Source organism: Cinclus cinclus, chromosome 16 (assembly GCF_963662255.1).
Source record: "Cinclus cinclus chromosome 16, bCinCin1.1, whole genome shotgun sequence".
NCBI classification, from domain to species: Eukaryota; Metazoa; Chordata; class Aves; order Passeriformes; family Cinclidae; genus Cinclus; species Cinclus cinclus.
In genome coordinates, this window is record NC_085061.1 from 11418192 (window position 1) to 11433904 (window position 15713).

The 15713-nt window shown below is 54.4% G+C and overlaps 1 protein-coding gene across 1 annotated transcript in view; it reads right to left on the reverse strand.

Moving 5' to 3' along the window:
- LOC134050525 (syntaxin-binding protein 4-like) overlaps positions 1-12862 on the reverse strand; it is a 45646-nt gene extending 32784 nt beyond the window's left edge. The window contains exons 1-2 of the mRNA XM_062503659.1: positions 12795-12862; positions 2509-2582 (exon numbers count right to left, since the gene is read on the reverse strand). Coding sequence (XP_062359643.1) covers positions 2509-2582; positions 12795-12862 — 142 coding nt within the window. The remainder of the gene's footprint in view (positions 1-2508; positions 2583-12794) is intronic.
- Between the last annotated feature and the right edge of the window lie 2851 nt (positions 12863-15713).

A 15713-nucleotide genomic window follows, 5' to 3' on the forward strand; every position in this document is an offset into this window, starting at 1 on the left:
AGACTGGCCAAGTCTGTGTTTTCTTTAGGCTCTTAACGATCCTATAAATTTCTCCAAGACCCTCAAGCCTCTCTGGTGCCTCTAATCCCTCTCCCACTAATGCCAGAGTCACAGTTCTCAGGTTATAATCTCACCTGCTCCTGGATCCGTGTCCCACAGGTCAGGGGGTGTCCTGGCTAATCTGGTTGTTTAGTCCAACTGGGATCATCCTGGGCGCATCCTGACCCCACTGGCTGCCAGGCTGGGCACGGAGAGGGGCCCAGCTCTGTGCCTAAGCTGGCAATGTTCAATTACATTTCCCTTAATCCCTCTGTTGATCTTGCAGCCCCCGCCAGCTTTTTCTGTCTGGAGGAAGGGACAGATTGGAGGTGAATCACTTGCTGCCCTGTCCTAAGCAGATGAAGGTCAAGATAATGAGATCTCAGTGTTTCTGAGAAATGCTCCTTAATCAGCACTTCCCTTTGATGGCTATTCTTTAATTCGAGGTTCAGGTTTGAGGAGCTGCCAGGTAACCCCTTTGAACTTCTGCTGAGGTTCACATGTGGGTTTCCACCTAAAGCCACAGAGCAACAGACCCGCGGCCAAACGTTGACCTGGCAGCGAGCAGTGCTGCTGCTCCAAAGGAACTGCTGGAATAATGTCTGCATCCTACCTGGGAACTTCTGGGACAACATCTGAATCCTACCTGGGAAACTGCTGGAATAATGTCTGCATCCCACCTGGGAAACTGCTGGGATAACGTCTGAATCCTACCTGGGAAACTGCTGGGATAACATCTGCATCCAGCCAGGGAACTGCTGGGATAACATCTGCATCCTACCTGGGAAACTGCTGGGATAGCATCTGCATTCAGCTTGAGAAACAAGCTTTCTTTTCTCAAATAAAGACACTTTCTTTTCTCAAATAAACCTACTCTGAGCAGCTACACCTCTGGCAGACACAGGGACCACTCATCAGAGAGGGATGATTAAGCTGCCAGAGGGCAGGGGTGGATGGGATATTGGGAAGAAATTGTTCCCTGGGAGGGTGGGCAGGCCCTGGCACAGGGTGCCCCAGAGAAGCTGTGGCTGCCCCTGGATCCCTGGCAATGTCCAAGGCCAGGCTGGACAGGGCTTGGAGCTGTCTGGGACAGTGGAAGGCATCCCTGGACATGGCAGGGGGGTGCAGTGAGATGAGCTTTGAGGTTCCTTCCAACCCAAACATTCCGTGATTTCTGGAGGATGATTGCTCATCCTGAGTGCTTCAAGCCTCACAGGAGAGGACGAAGGCAGCTGTTGCTGGCTTAGGAAACCCACATTATTTTAGCTTCCTCCAATACATCACACTTTGCTATAGAGGTTCTGCTAGACCTCTGGCCAGACTGGGGGAAAGGAGAGAAACTAGAATGCAGTGAATGGCTCAGAAAGGGCTGCCACATCTGTCACTTCTTCCAGAGGTCAGTGATGGCCCCATCAGGCTTTTCTGGGTCTCCTCCTTTAATGACCTAATCTAACCCAGCACCTGAAATCCCATCAACTCAACCAAATCTACCTCTGGTAGATAAAAAAATATCATATTCACCAAGTAAAGACATCTCTCTGAGCTCCTGTCAACCTCATGGCTGGGGGAAGAGTCAGCAAAGCTGTCCCCCCATGGCAGAAAGTCCTGTTACCCCAGAGCTGGAAACTGACAATAATTAATCCATAATTAACCTCAGGTCTCAGAAAACCTGAACTTGTTTCTTGGTGACTCCTCAGGAGTTGTCTCAGATGGGCATTCAGGGGTCTGACCAAGGGGTCCCAGCTGCTCTGTGGGAGGGTGGGCTGCACTCACAATTAAGGATTAGGGAGAGACTGTGAAATCCTGATGCAGGATCACAGATTTTTATAAAGTCCATGGCAGAGCACCACTGGATACACAGAGCTCAGAAGAAATGCTGTGCTGGATCTCTCTGGGCTGAGTGTCGTGAACCTGGGACTTTCTCACGTTCTGATGGATGAGAGCTTCTCTTTTCCCTTCTCTTCCATGCTTTGAAGTTCAGAGCGCTGTGGAAGGACACCTGACTCACTCAGTGCTCATTCCCTTCCCTGTGGGCCAAATTTTCCAAACCCAGCTCATGCATCCCAGTCCCCAGGAGCTCTGCAGGAAGCACCTTCCATCACCCATTGGGATGCCAGAGGGGCAGGGAAGTGCTGGGGATTCTATTTATTTCTTTATTTAGCATTTTAATTGATTTAATCCAGAAAATTCTGAAAGGCTCCTCCCCCTCATCCTGCTCAGGGGAGGGGCTGCACCTCCTGCACAGCTCCCAGCACCGGCTGCTCACCATTACCATGGAATTAGTTGGGATTTTGACATTCTTTTAATGTCACGCAAAAGTGCAAAAGACACTCGACACAGGTGTATGCAAGACACAAGAGAACCAGTGAGACACCAGGCTTCACACAAGGAGGCACATCCTGACACAGCTCTGGGGACTGGGGGGACGTTTGAGGTGTCCCAGCCCACCCTGGTGCCCCTGGTACTCACCCAGCCCGTTTGCACACTCGTAGAATTCGAAGCAGTGCACGGTTCGATCCATCCCATATGGTCCCATGAGTGTCCTGGAGGAGACAAGATGAGCAGCTTTTTGTCATGGGCCAAAAAGGACAGAGGCACAGGTGCCCAGCCAGCACACACAGAGGCACATTGTCCCTTCCACCCTGGATGCTGCCCAGCAGGCACTATAGACACCCAGGCTGAGGGACAGCCCCACCACTGCACCCACAGGGGCAAAACTCAGTCCCCAGGCAGCCCCCCCGAGGTTTACACAGATAAATGAGAGAATATGTGCAGGGCTGAACATCATCCTCCCCACCCAGCAAATCTGATGGACCTGTCTGTGATTCATTACCCCAGATTATCGGGGCTGGACAGCTGTGCAGCTCCTGGGAAATGAGACCAGAGCTCGGAGCCGTGTTCTGGGAGTAAAGCAGTTTCACAAACACAGGCAGCCTGTAATGAAGACAGGGAACAACCCACTCTCAAGGTTTTTAATGCAGGCAGAGGGTCTGGAAAAGGGAATGCAAGAGCTGCTCCAAGTCCTGCCTGGTCTGGTAGGAGCTTCTCATCAGAAGCCAGAGCAGGTGAAGGAACATCACACACCTGAGACTCCCCAGAGCCAAGTAACTCTCCAAAACATCCCACAGTCTCCCTTAAACACCCTTAGGCAAGGTCCCAAATGAATGACCCCAAAAACACCCTGTCCCAACCACAGATGCCAGACTCCAAACCTGGGACCACCAGCACTTCTCCTCAGGATGGATGAACTCTGATCTGAGAAACCCCAACCCAGATGTGCCAGGTGGGAAACCAGGGGTACCAAAACAATCCCCAGCATTTCATTCACAAGAGAAAAAGTGTTTCCCAATTGATATCAGATCCCAGATCTGAACATGGATGAGGAGGAACAACACAATGGGAAACAAGAGGCTACTCCAAATCCAGTGGGATGCAGGATAAGAATACCCTGCAGGGACTTTCCAGGAATCCAAAATAAAACCCAAAATACTGAGCTCTCCAGCAAAGCCAGTAACTTCCACCTCTAAGATTTGGACTGGAAGTGTTTTCTCCCAGTTAAAAAATACCCCTCCTTGCTAGCCTTGCACTGTACCAAAGACTGAACAAACAACTGGCCAGATCTGGCTATTGAAAAATGGAGCTCGAAGGCATCCCAGGAAGGCAGAGCAGCCCTGGGCCCAGGCTGCTTCAATCCACCACCCAGGATTTTGAGGGTATTCTGAGTAAACCACCAAGGAAACTCCCCGGGCGAGCCCCAGGCACTCAGGGCGGGCTGGAAGGCACCGCAGGGATGCAGTTTCAGAGGAGCAGATGCTCCCTTGATACCATCAGCCCTTATCATCACCTGCACTCCGCCCCACAGCCCGAGCTCTGCTGAAGCCACCAACGCAAAAAACCCAACCAGTGCCTCTGTCCTGGGCTCTCCCGGCAATCCCTGCCTCTCAACCCTCCTGGAGAAGCCGCAAGGAAAAACTTCGGCTGGAAGTGGAAGACACGGGACCCCCGTTCCCACCCCAGCTGGGGGAGGTTGGTTACCTGCTGATGATGATGGCTCCCTTGTAAAGGACAGAGACCACGGGCATCTTAGCGGCGGTGCCAGCCCGGCCCTGCCAGGCACCAGCCACTCTGATTTGGCAGGGATCCGTTAAAGTGATGGGGAAAGAAAAAAAATGGAAAAAAAAAAAATAAAAAGGGGGAGGGGGGAGGTCGGAGGGCATCACGTGGTCTCCCCGTATGCATGTTAATTCCACCCAACATTAACACAGATCAGATCCGAACATCTCCAAGTTTAGATTAAAGCTTACGCAAGCCGGAGCCAGCGCGGCCCATCCGAGCGCCTTCCCAAAGCCCCGAGCACGGCCGGCCCCATCCTCGGCACAGCACGGGAATTACTTGGAATGCTGTGTTGGGAATGGCCCCTCCAGGGATGAAGGGCAGCGCTGGTGTGGGACGCGTGCACTCACCATCCCGAAAGGATTAAAATCTACAGCAAAGCTTTGGAAACAGTAACAGACTGTGGCACTTAGGGAGTTTAAGGCTGACGTTGATTTTTTTGTTCTTTTAGCATCTTTTTCAGCCCATAGTATTTCCTTCTTAATGCAGAACAAGTTCAGCTGTCCCCCTTTCTGCTGGGAGGTCAAAAGCCTGATTTGCCCTTGAGCAGCCTCTGCCATCCCTATTTTGGTGCCATCATACAGCTGGCAAAGCAGCAGGACTCCTGGCTTGTGGGATGGAGGGAGGAAAAAAGATTATCTGAGGTTTGCCAATGAATGGGAATGGACCAGAACCACCCACTCCGGGGCTCGGCAGGAGCAGTGCTATGATCCTGGGGGAAAAGATCTGGTGACCTTTCCTGAGAAGGGAAACATCCTCCCCTGGACCAGCAGAAGGACACGGGTCCCGCATCCCAACCAGCTCTGGGGGACATCTGAGGTCACAGGGAAGCTCTTGGCCCTGACTCCAGCACCGGTGTCCTCCTCGTGCTGTTCCCACAGCATCTCCACAGGCCCCTGGCCAGGCCCCATTAGTGGCCCTTGACCTCGTTAGCACAGCACCGACTGCAGCACTGTGGACGTGCCTGCCTGGCACTGCCACTCCTTGCCAAACCATTCCTTGAGTCCAAGCTGCTGGATATTGCTGTTCCCACGTGTGAACAACTGATTTTATCAGCTGGAGCTTCCCCAATGGCCTCATGTGAAGCTTTGCTGGGCAAGCACAAGGCGGTTCAAAACAATGACAAATTGGAAAAGTCCTCCTGCATTTTGTTTTAGTTGCTTTCATATGAGGGTATTCAGATGACATATAAAATCTGAGTAGATTTGACCTTCAGGTGGCCAAAACTTTCCTAAAAATTAAATTATTTAGCTAAAAAACTAAAATTTGGATAAGTAATGCCAACTAGACAAACGTAGATGTATCTGGTGATAGATACATTGTGCACACCCCAGCATAGCAAGATGTGCCCACACCTGGTTCAAGGCTTTGGCTGAACCAGACTAAGTATGAGGGGTGGTACCTGGGCCGATCTCCAAATCTGTTGGATGCTGCAGCTTCAAGAGCCTCACAAACCTGTTCATCCCCTCAGCAAGCCAACAGCAGGGAGATGCTCTTTCTCCTGCCATCCCACAGAAAATTACCAGGGTGTGGAGAGCCAAACACTAAGGCAGGAGGTTCCAACACCTGATGACCACCAGCTCTGGCTCTCGGTGACGTGTTCAAGGCTGGCCAGGAGGTTTTGTGGCAGAACACACACAGAAATTCAACGCTGTGGTGTGGAACTCTCCTTCTGTGCCTGTTGTACAACGGGAGCTGTTCCACACCAGAGCCCAGCTCCCCAAGGGGCACGAGAGTCCTGGCACCATGCCCAGCTTGGCATGACCTTTTTGGGCGCCCCTCACACTCAGGGTCACTCTCCAAGTCCACTGATGCATCGATAACTGTCCTGGTCAGAGGAAGAGACCTTTTCATCCTGCCACCAAAAATACCACGTACAACCTTCCCAGATGCTTTGGGATTCTGCTAATGCACTGCCACACAATTTCTGCCTTGATCCATGGGCCAGAGTCCTGGCTGGAATAAATCAGGGATGCTGAAGGGAAGGGACTGCACAAGCATCAGAGGCAATGGGACAAAGTTTAAGCACTGGCACAGGGTGCCCAGAGAAGCTGTGGCTGCTCCATCCCTGGAAATCTCCAAGGCCAGGTTGGAAGGGGTCCATCCCCATGGCAGGGAGTGGAATGAGATTATCTTTAAGGTCCCTTCTCTGACTCTGTGATAAGGTCACCTCTTTGACCAGTTTCAGAGGGGCTGCAGGAAAGCTCACTAGAGTCAGGCCAACCCAAAACTTGCAGGAAAATGGAAAAAAATTCCTGCCTGGCACTTCAGTAATTACCCACCCTGATTTCTGCATCTCAGGGAACAATTTCTACACTCAGGGTTAAACAGATGTGTTTGGGGTTCAACACCACCCATGAAGTCCTTCACCTGCCCAAGGCTGGGATTCCTGGTCCTTCCCACTGGGTGGGATGTTGCAATAAACCACACGCTTGTCCACGAGCTGGTAAAATAAATTAAAACCAAATCCAAGAGGCCCTCAGGGACGAGGAGCAGTGCTCAGCTTCCAACTTTCTCTCCAAACACTCAGATCCTCAATTCCATCCTCCAAAACACACATCAGTCCTGGCAGAAGCATCAGACACTGCTGCTGCTCCCATTCATTAACACATTTCTTATCAGAGGAAGTTTCAACAGAAACAATTCAGAGGATTTTCAGTGGTTTAAAACTTGGGATCACATTCAGGAAGGATTTATGAGCCCCCTATGATCTGCCCAAGGGTACCAGGCCTAATCTGTATAACCAGTGTGGAAGGAAAACATCCCATGGGCAAAGGGCTGTGCTGGGTGCTCAAGATCCTTCAGGAGCTGGGACCCACTTGAGCAACTTTGAGATAATCCAGGATTCTTTTCCCAGGGAACTGCTAGTGAGACTTTAGCTTTTTAAATAAATGAGAGAATAGAAGGAGTATGAATTAAAACAAAATAACCCCGTTGGCTGGACAGCAAATAAACACATTTCACTCATTTTTCTAGCAGTCAATGAAAAAGTGGACAAATGAGTTTAAAACTCATTGAAAAATTATTTTTTTCCCAATGGAAATTTTTTCTTGCTTGAAAAAATATTTTTAATAGAAGTTGAGTGAAACTGTATAAGTCAGCTTTACTTAACACTACCATTTGTAAGCAGGGATGAGTGAAACTGTAAATAGAATCCAAATAAGTCTTGCAGCAGGAGCATAGAGTTAAAAATGCTGGGTCAGCACAAGTAAGGTGCATTTCCAGTATATTTTTCTAAGAGAGCATGAAGAGGAAAGTGTGGGAGAGTGAAACTGGGAGTGCTGGGGAGAGGCACAGAAACTACTGCCACGAGGAAGCAGTGGAGAAGGTGGTGGGGATGGGTCTGGATTTCAGAAAGAAAAGAGGGGAAGAGAATGGCTGAAACAAGTACAAGCAATAGTGAAGCTGTGATTAAAAACAACTGAGGTCTGCCCTTGCCCTTCCTACCGAGACAAGAAGCAAACAGAGCTGGGAACAGCTGGACCATGAGGGGAGAGATGGGTTTAAAGTCACTGGGAGTGTTGGCATCACAACACGGTCAACATGGCCAGCAGCAAATGCAAAAATCCCATGGGAAGACATCACTCAAGGCTCATCTCTGATGAAACACACTTCCATTTGAAACTGGGAGTCAGTGAGTTCTCCCCCCAGCCAAACAGCTCTTCACAGCTTGGCTGCTCAGGTGGGGCATCCTGGGCAGCCCAAAATGTTCTTGTATTCCATATCTCGCTGTTACCAAAAATTGTGGTCTTGAACCAAGACATGGGATCATCTCCAGGCTATGTTAAGACCATACAAGAAATGGAACTATCATCTCCTTGGTTTTTCCAGCCCAAACATCAAGGCTAAACCCAGGAACCAGGAGAGGGGAGCAGCTGAGCCCAGGCATGGCCAGTCCCAATGGGGATGGCCAGCCTGACCAGATCCCACAGCAGCAACTCTGGGTGATCCCAGAGATCCAGCTAGGACCACCACATCATCCCAAAATGGAGGAAGGGAGGGAGCTGAGCTTGGCCAAGCAGTGGGGAAGGGAAGGGAAGGGAAGGGAAGGGAAGGGAAGGGAAGGGAAGGGAAGGGAAGGGAAGGGAAGGGAAGGGAAGGGAAGGGAAGGGAAGGGAAGGGAAGGGAAGGGAAGGGAAGGGAAGGGAAGGGAAGGGAAGGGAAGGGAAGGGAAGGGAAGGGAAGGGAAGGGAAGGGAAGGGAAGGGAAGGGAAGGGAAGGGAAGGGAAGGGAAGGGAAGGGAAGGGAAGGGAAGGGAAGGGAAGGGAAGGGAAGGGAAGGGAAGGGAAGGGAAGGGAAGGGAAGGGAAGGGAAGGGAAATGCTGACAGCAGCACCCCTGAGCCTGCAGGGAGCCTCTGTGTCCGGCTGAATGGAGGAACAGGGTACAAGGAGGTTTGTGTGGGTGGGAATTAGCCATGGGAAGACATCCTGCAGTGGAAGTGAGATCTGTCTAAGGCCTTTGGGCTCCGGAAAGCAGCATTAAGAAGGTTGGTGGTGGGAGGGCTCACCCCAGCAGGGCACTGGGTCACAGTCTCTGCCATCTTCCCACTGACTCTAGGAGCCATGGGCTGCTCAGGCAGCAGCAGGAACACTGGATCATTATTGAGTGAATTCATTTCATGATACTACAGCATTAGCATAGGCTGCAGAGGCTTTTACATCTGATTAGAAAATGGAAAAATGCAACCGTGCTGCTTGCAGGATCAGCTACAAAGCATTGGGGATAAATCATAAAATCAATCAGATGCTCTAGAGCTGGGAAGGAGCTGCCCACAGTCCCAGTGCAGCCCACGGTGCTTTCATAATAACACCCATGGAGTCACTTGAGATGAGCTCAGGAGATCAGAGATGCTCACAGACAAGTCTGAACAGAAGGAACAAATAGTCATGGAATACCAGGTTGGAAGGGACCTCAAGAAGCACTTGGTGCAACCTTTCTTGTCTAACGTATGGTCTAGACAAGTCAACCCAACACCCTGCCCAGTTGAACCTTGAAAGTATCCAACACTGGGGGAGGCATCACTTCCCTGGGGAAGTGATTCCAAAGGCTGATTTTTCCCATTATGAAAAGTTTTCCTCTTGTGTCCAGTTGGAACCACTCCAGGTGTAACTTGCACCCAAAGGAACCACAGTGCCAAAATTACTGGTGAAGGAAGCAGTCAGGTCCTACAGGGAGCACTCAGGGATGGGCAATCTCAGCCCTGGGCTCAGCACCTCCCTGGGCACCCACCTACAGGTCCAGCCAGCCCTGGAGGGGTGATGCTGCTCCTCATCCCCATAGGCAAGGCTTCCAACTATCCCACATCCCTGTCCCCACACCCCACTTTCCTCTTCCCAAGGACCCTGTGGACCCCAGTACTCCTTCAATCCCTTCTTCTGACCCCTCCAGCTGCAGAGGTCACAGGGCAGCTCCTGGGGAGGGTTTTACCCTCCTGCCTCCTGCTGCTGCTGCATCACCCCTCACTCCCACCTGAGCCAAGCCTGAAGATGGAGAGGTGAGGAGTATATGATGGCTGGGCAGTTTTCCATTACTTGTTCCCTCCTTCTTCTGGAGGAGGGTGTCTCCACCTGAGGCTGATGCACATTCTCACTCCTCTGGGAGGAAGGCCCCTTCTCCCAGGACATCTGCAGCAGCAGGACAGGTAGAGATGCCACATGCTACCTCTCACTGCTGGGCAGGCTTTTCTGTTCTTCAACCCTTTTTATCACCCTCCTCTAAACTTCATCCCTATTTCCAATATCCTTCTCAGCCAGTGGATTTCTTCAGCATTAGAGGCTCATCCCAATGAACCTTTGCTGTCTGAAAGTCAGATCATTGCTGACCATCACCTTCACCCCCAGGGAGAGAGGGGCTTGCAGAAGGAAGCTGACAATTATGCATCAAGTCAAGAGTGGTGGAGCATTTTCTGGAGGTTCTTCTTGCCCAGGAAGAAGATGGTCAGGCCATGGGCACCTGCCTGGCAGAGCTGCTCTTGGAGAGGTTAAACCACAACAAGGAGTTACAGGTCTTTTCCAATGGATATCAACACACAGCTCTTTCCAATGCTGTTCCAAAACGTTTTGGTTGGGGAAGAAGCAAAAGGAACCTTTTCAATTAGCCTGTCTTCCAGTAATTAGGAGAGACTGTTTAAGGTAGAAGGAAGGCCAGGCTTAGTCTGCCATAAATTTTTAAGAAAGGCATTTATGCCAGAGTCCAGTTGAGCCAAACCTCCCCCCATATCTGCTCCAGTCCGACCCTTGGATGTACCCCCTGAGATGGGGATTAACACAACCACAAGGAAAAGCTCAATCAGGCACCTTCATTTTCACCACAGCAGCTTCAAGGTGTGGTAACTCTCTCCCACAAGGAAGCCTCTCTCCTTCCTCCTCCTCACCTTCCCATCACGTGGATCTGCTGCTCCGCTTGGGGACTGGTCCCATGGCCCCAGCTTGGGTGTCAACTGCTGTGAAGGGTTAACAGGATTATGAATCTCCCTGCCTGTCTAAATCCCCTGGGCTGTGGGATTGGACTGGTTATAAACTTATTAACAGGGGCTGATGGGGGCTGCAGGACCTGCTCTGCTGGCCTGGCCACCCTCTGCCCACCCCCCATCAATGGGAAAACCTGAGAAACACAGCAGGAAATTCAGCCAAGTGACTCCATAAAAATAGAGATGGAAAGAGAGGGGTGAGGGAAATGGTTGGGTATGGAAAGATGGGAAATCCACACATTTTCAGGAAATATTTCAGAACATGTTGCTGAACTGAAAGCGCAGCTCTTGGGAAGAGCTTTGACCCATCCGTGAGCTGCAAACACCCCCGTGCTCCAATCCAGACCCTGGCAAAAGCCATAAACAGGCAGCAAGAATAATTCCAAGAGGATTGGTGGAAGTGTCAGGCCAGACTTACACCCGGCCACGCCTGGTGAGGAGCCGGCAGTGGATCCAAACCCACCTGGAGCACACAGAGCATGGTCTGACCACAAGAGCTGACCGGCTCCAATGGTGCCTTCAGGGCTCTTGTATTTCCTACTGGCTCTGGCAAAGCTCCTGCACGGAAGCCACCACTGCAAAACTTGCTTAGAACTTCCAGCAGCCACTGTCCAGGAGAGCTCCGCGGGGTCACACCGGCATCACCATCGGGAGGAGCCGGGGATAAAGGATGAGGGATGAGCCGCGGCAGTCACCGCCCCCGGCCCTGATGCTGCCGGGGGAGGTTCTGCTGACGGCTCGCGTTTATTTATCAAATTCCTATTTCAAACTCCAAAATTAATCTTTTAATCAGCGGCAGAGCGGGGTCATCCTTATCGGAGTGCCGGGGAGGTGTTATCTCCCCGCCATCTGCTCGCCATCCTCCGCCGCTTTCCGAGAGCCGGCAGACAGCCGGACACCAGCCAGCACATCTGGCACTGCCACATGTGGGGGACGGACCCCTGACCAGCCCTCTCCTTCCAAACCAAACACGGCCCAGTGGACAAAGCTGAGGGAGCTGCAAATTCGACCCGAAATTCCAGCATATCAGCAGATTTGTGCGGTACAAAATGGGGTTTGAGAATTTTTGCCTCGCAGGGGCAGGGCGCCAGGACTCGGCAGCCACGTGGAGCCAGGAATACCCAGGGGTCCCCAATGAAGTGAGGGGGCTGCTGCCATCCACATCCCACTGCCCCACGGCATCAGCACCCACCCGGCAGCGCTCCCCAAGCACAGCCACAGTCACGCCTGTCCTGCGTCACCTCCCTCCCACCGGCAGCTGGTTCTACCTTTTCTGCGCCCGAAAGCAGCAGGGCACCGTCAACGCAGCGGCTCCAGCCACCGTGTCGGTCGCAGTCACCCCGGGGTGCTGCCCTCGCCATCCTGCCGGTGCCCCCGGGGCAGCCCCCCCAGCCCTCGCCCCAATGACCTACTTCAGCCGGAGATGGATCATGGCCCAGCACGGCAGGATCACGGTCCCTGCTGCCTTCAGCGTGCCCTCGCCTCTTGTCTCGGCTGGGGAGAAGCCCAGGTCGGGTGAGCCCAGGAAAGCCTCCGCCAAACCTCGGGGTGGTCGGAGACCCCGCCGGGGCCCAGGCCGGCTCCGGCTCCGGCCCACTGACCCCCAGCTAATCGGCTAAAGCCGCACGCTCTGAACCCTGGCCCCGGGCACAGCCGCGCTCCCGCCGGCTCTCTCTGCCCTACATAGACATCACCTTCTGTCACCTCCTGTCACCTCCCGTCCCCTCCGCCGCCCTCGCCGCGGCCACCCGGGGCCCTGCTCCGCACCCACTCCTCTCCCCGGGCACCGGCAAGGGGGGGAACAAGGTCCTTTTGGGGAGCTTTTGCCAAAAGGGAGAGCCCAGAGCTGCAGAAGGAGCACCCGCAACCGCACTCAGAGGTTGCCGGTGCTTCCCCAGTTGCTGCCTGGAAAATAAAACCCCTTTCCCAGCCCTGGCTGATACCGGCCTCACCTGTGCGCTGCCCCTGCAGGTGCGGTGGGACCCGCATCTGACCCTGCTCCCCGCAGAGGGGCCACCAAAATGACCCGAACGGGGTCACCGAGCATATCCTGACGCCATCCCTGGAGAACTTAGCCAAGGCTCCGAGGGATGGCCGATCCCGTGCCCGATGCCGTGCCCTATCCCGTTCCCGATCCCGTTCCCGGTGTGGCAGCGTCCTGCCCCGCTCACCAGTAAATGAGGGAGAGCCCATCGAAGCGCTCCAGGGGCCGGCCAGGGGGCTGCAGGTAGGACATCATCCGGTGCCAGCGGGCCCTCAGGGCTGCCGCGGCCGGCTCCTGCTGCCTGGGGCCATGGGCTCGGAGTGCCGGCGGCTGCCGGGGCTGCCCAGCACCGCTCCCTGGCACGGTTCCCCGCCGCAGCGGCTACACCTAATCCCGGGCGGGCGAGCATGTGATCGCCCCTCTGCCGGCCCCCCAGATAAACCCTGCCGGGCCGGGACCCGCGCTGAGGCTGCTTCCAGCCAGCGGGGCTCAGCCGCACCTGGGCTGGGAGCCACGGCGACCACGGGATCCCCACGGCAGCGAGAGAAGTGTCTCATCACCCGTGTGCCACCGTCCCGCTCTCCCTATCCTCCGCGGCCCTGATCCAATCAACCGAGCATTTATTTTGGCACAAGGACCCCTTCGGCCCCCTACCTCCTTCAACCTGCACTTGCAGTGGCTGCTAATGATTGTTATAATCATTAATGATGGTTGTAATCCACGGTTAACCTGCCACCACAAACTATCTAAAAGCAATTGTAGACATCTCTGACCTGCACTAAGCCTGGGCTGTGGCAGCACTTGGGGCTCCCCTCCTCCCTGGCCACTGCAGGATCATATTTTATATATATATAATATTATATATATTATTTAATATGGGGCACAAGTCTTGCATTTGGGTATTTTTCATTGCTGTTTAAGGTTTTCTGATCCTACCCCAACAACCAGATTACCCTTTAGACTATTAGCAAAGCCCTGGGAGTGAGCGCTGGTGGGCAGATATAAACTGTTTGAAGTGGGGCATTATCCTGAAATGTGATAATTCTCCCATCCCACAGCCAGCTCAGCCATGTTTGTCCATATCCAGCTGTGGGTGAGATGGATGGACAGCAGGATGGACAGACAGGCCCTCATTCAAGGTGATGGAAAAGTCCCAGATGAGCATCAACCCACTGCATTTTGTGTATTTAATTTCTCCCTCTCCCCATCAGTTACGATCCCAGGGCAGCAGCCGGGGGTGGCCAGGACCTGGGGATTAGGTGAGACCTGGGGATTATGAAATGAATCTGTCTGTGTCTGCCACCAGCCTCGCCAGGGCCAGGTCCTGTGCCCATTGCTCCTCCCAACTCCAGGTGATGCTGGGACATGAAATCATGGAATATCCTGAGTGAGAAGTGACCCCCAGGGATCATCCAGTCCAGCTTCTGTCCCTGCACAGACACCCCAACAATCCCACCCTGTGCATCCCTGGCAGAGTTGTCCAAACACTCCTGGAGCTCTGGCAGCCTCGGGGCTGTGCCCATTCCCTGGGGAGCCTGGGCAGTGCCAGCACCCTCTGGGTGAGGAAAGAACCTTTCCTGATATCTGACTTAAACGTCCCCTGGCACAGCTTCATGTCACTGCTTCAGGATGAGACACTTGGGGACCCGCTGAGGAAAACACTGAGCAGGAGAGGCGGTGGTGACCTGTCTGTGCAGCCACTGCTCCCATCTCTGAGCTGGGGCATCCTACAGTGCTGGGCCTGGCAGGGCTGGGAGCTCAGTGGCCGCTGGTGGCATCTCCAGCCAAAGCACCCATGTGACATGAATCAGGACACCTGGACCCCTGGGGTGAGTGCAGCCGCCCCAGCCCTGTCACCCACGCTGTGATGAGGAGCAGGGAGGGCCGGGCCATGCCTGGGGCGCTGCCCGGAGGCGCTGCTGCTGGGACAAGGCGGGGAATTAAGGCTGATCCCGCTCGGCATCCTTGGCGAGTGACTGTGCAGGATGTGCCGGTGCCAAAATCCTTTTCACCTGTCACCTCCCAGCCCGGTGACAGGTCCCCTGAGGAGGCTCAGTCCTCCGCCCAGGACAGCCGCCAGCACCTTGTCCCAACCCCCGTCTTGTGTGCAGCTCTGCTTTAGGGGCCAGCCCTACAGGGTACCCAGCCCAGGACCCCCATCCATAGGGGCACTCCATGGTGCGTTTTGGGTGCGTTCGGGGTGCAGGTGCTCCCCAGCCCAGCGATCCCGAGGGGTGCTGGTGTGGGGAGAGCCGCCCGCTCCCAGGGCTGTCGCAACGCGGGCCGGGCGGTGCTGGGTGTGAGTCCCGGGACTGGTTTGTGCCGCCGGGAGAGGACGGGCACTGGGTTTGCCGAAACCGTGGGGTGCCGGGTGCCGCGGCCGGCTCAGGGCAGGGCCGGCCTCTCCCAGTCTCACCAGTCGGGATTGTCTAAGGCAGTGTCACCCCGCTCTGGGGCAGGACAGCACCCAGCAGCCGCGGGGACGGCGGGGCCACCTTGAGCCTGCGCTGGTGCCGCTGGTCCAGCTCTGCCGAGGCACCCGGAGCGCTGGGGCATTTCCACCGTTTCCATCGTTTCCATCATTTCCGCCGCCCTCCCTGCAGCTGCCGGGAGCCTGCCGGGACATCCCCTGGATGTGTCCCCCTCTCGCCCGCAGCCCTGGGGGTCACAGCATCCCCCGGGGCAGGCTCTGGGGTGAATCACCGCGACGTGCTGCGGAGCCAGGCGCTGCCTTGCCCTTTTCCCCCGGCGAGTTTCCGCGCTGGCGGAAGCAGGGCATTATCTCCCTCGCCCATCGCAGGCAGCTGCCCCTGGGTGCGCTCCAGCTGCATATTTATAGAGATGCAAACATTACACCCCGGAAATTCCCTGTCTTTACATCACAGGCCAAAGCCTGCACTGAAGCCCTGACCTTTTTCTTCCTCTCGATGTGTTCTGGCCCACTGTGACAGAGTGGTCCCAGCCCTGGGATGTCCCAGCCAGGACCAGTGCTCCTGCATGGGTGCTCAGGGCTGCAGCACTGTGCCACTGAGGGGCACAGGGGACACAGAGGAGCTGTGGATGCCCCTGGAAATGTTCAGGGCCCGGTTGGATGGGGCTTGTGGAA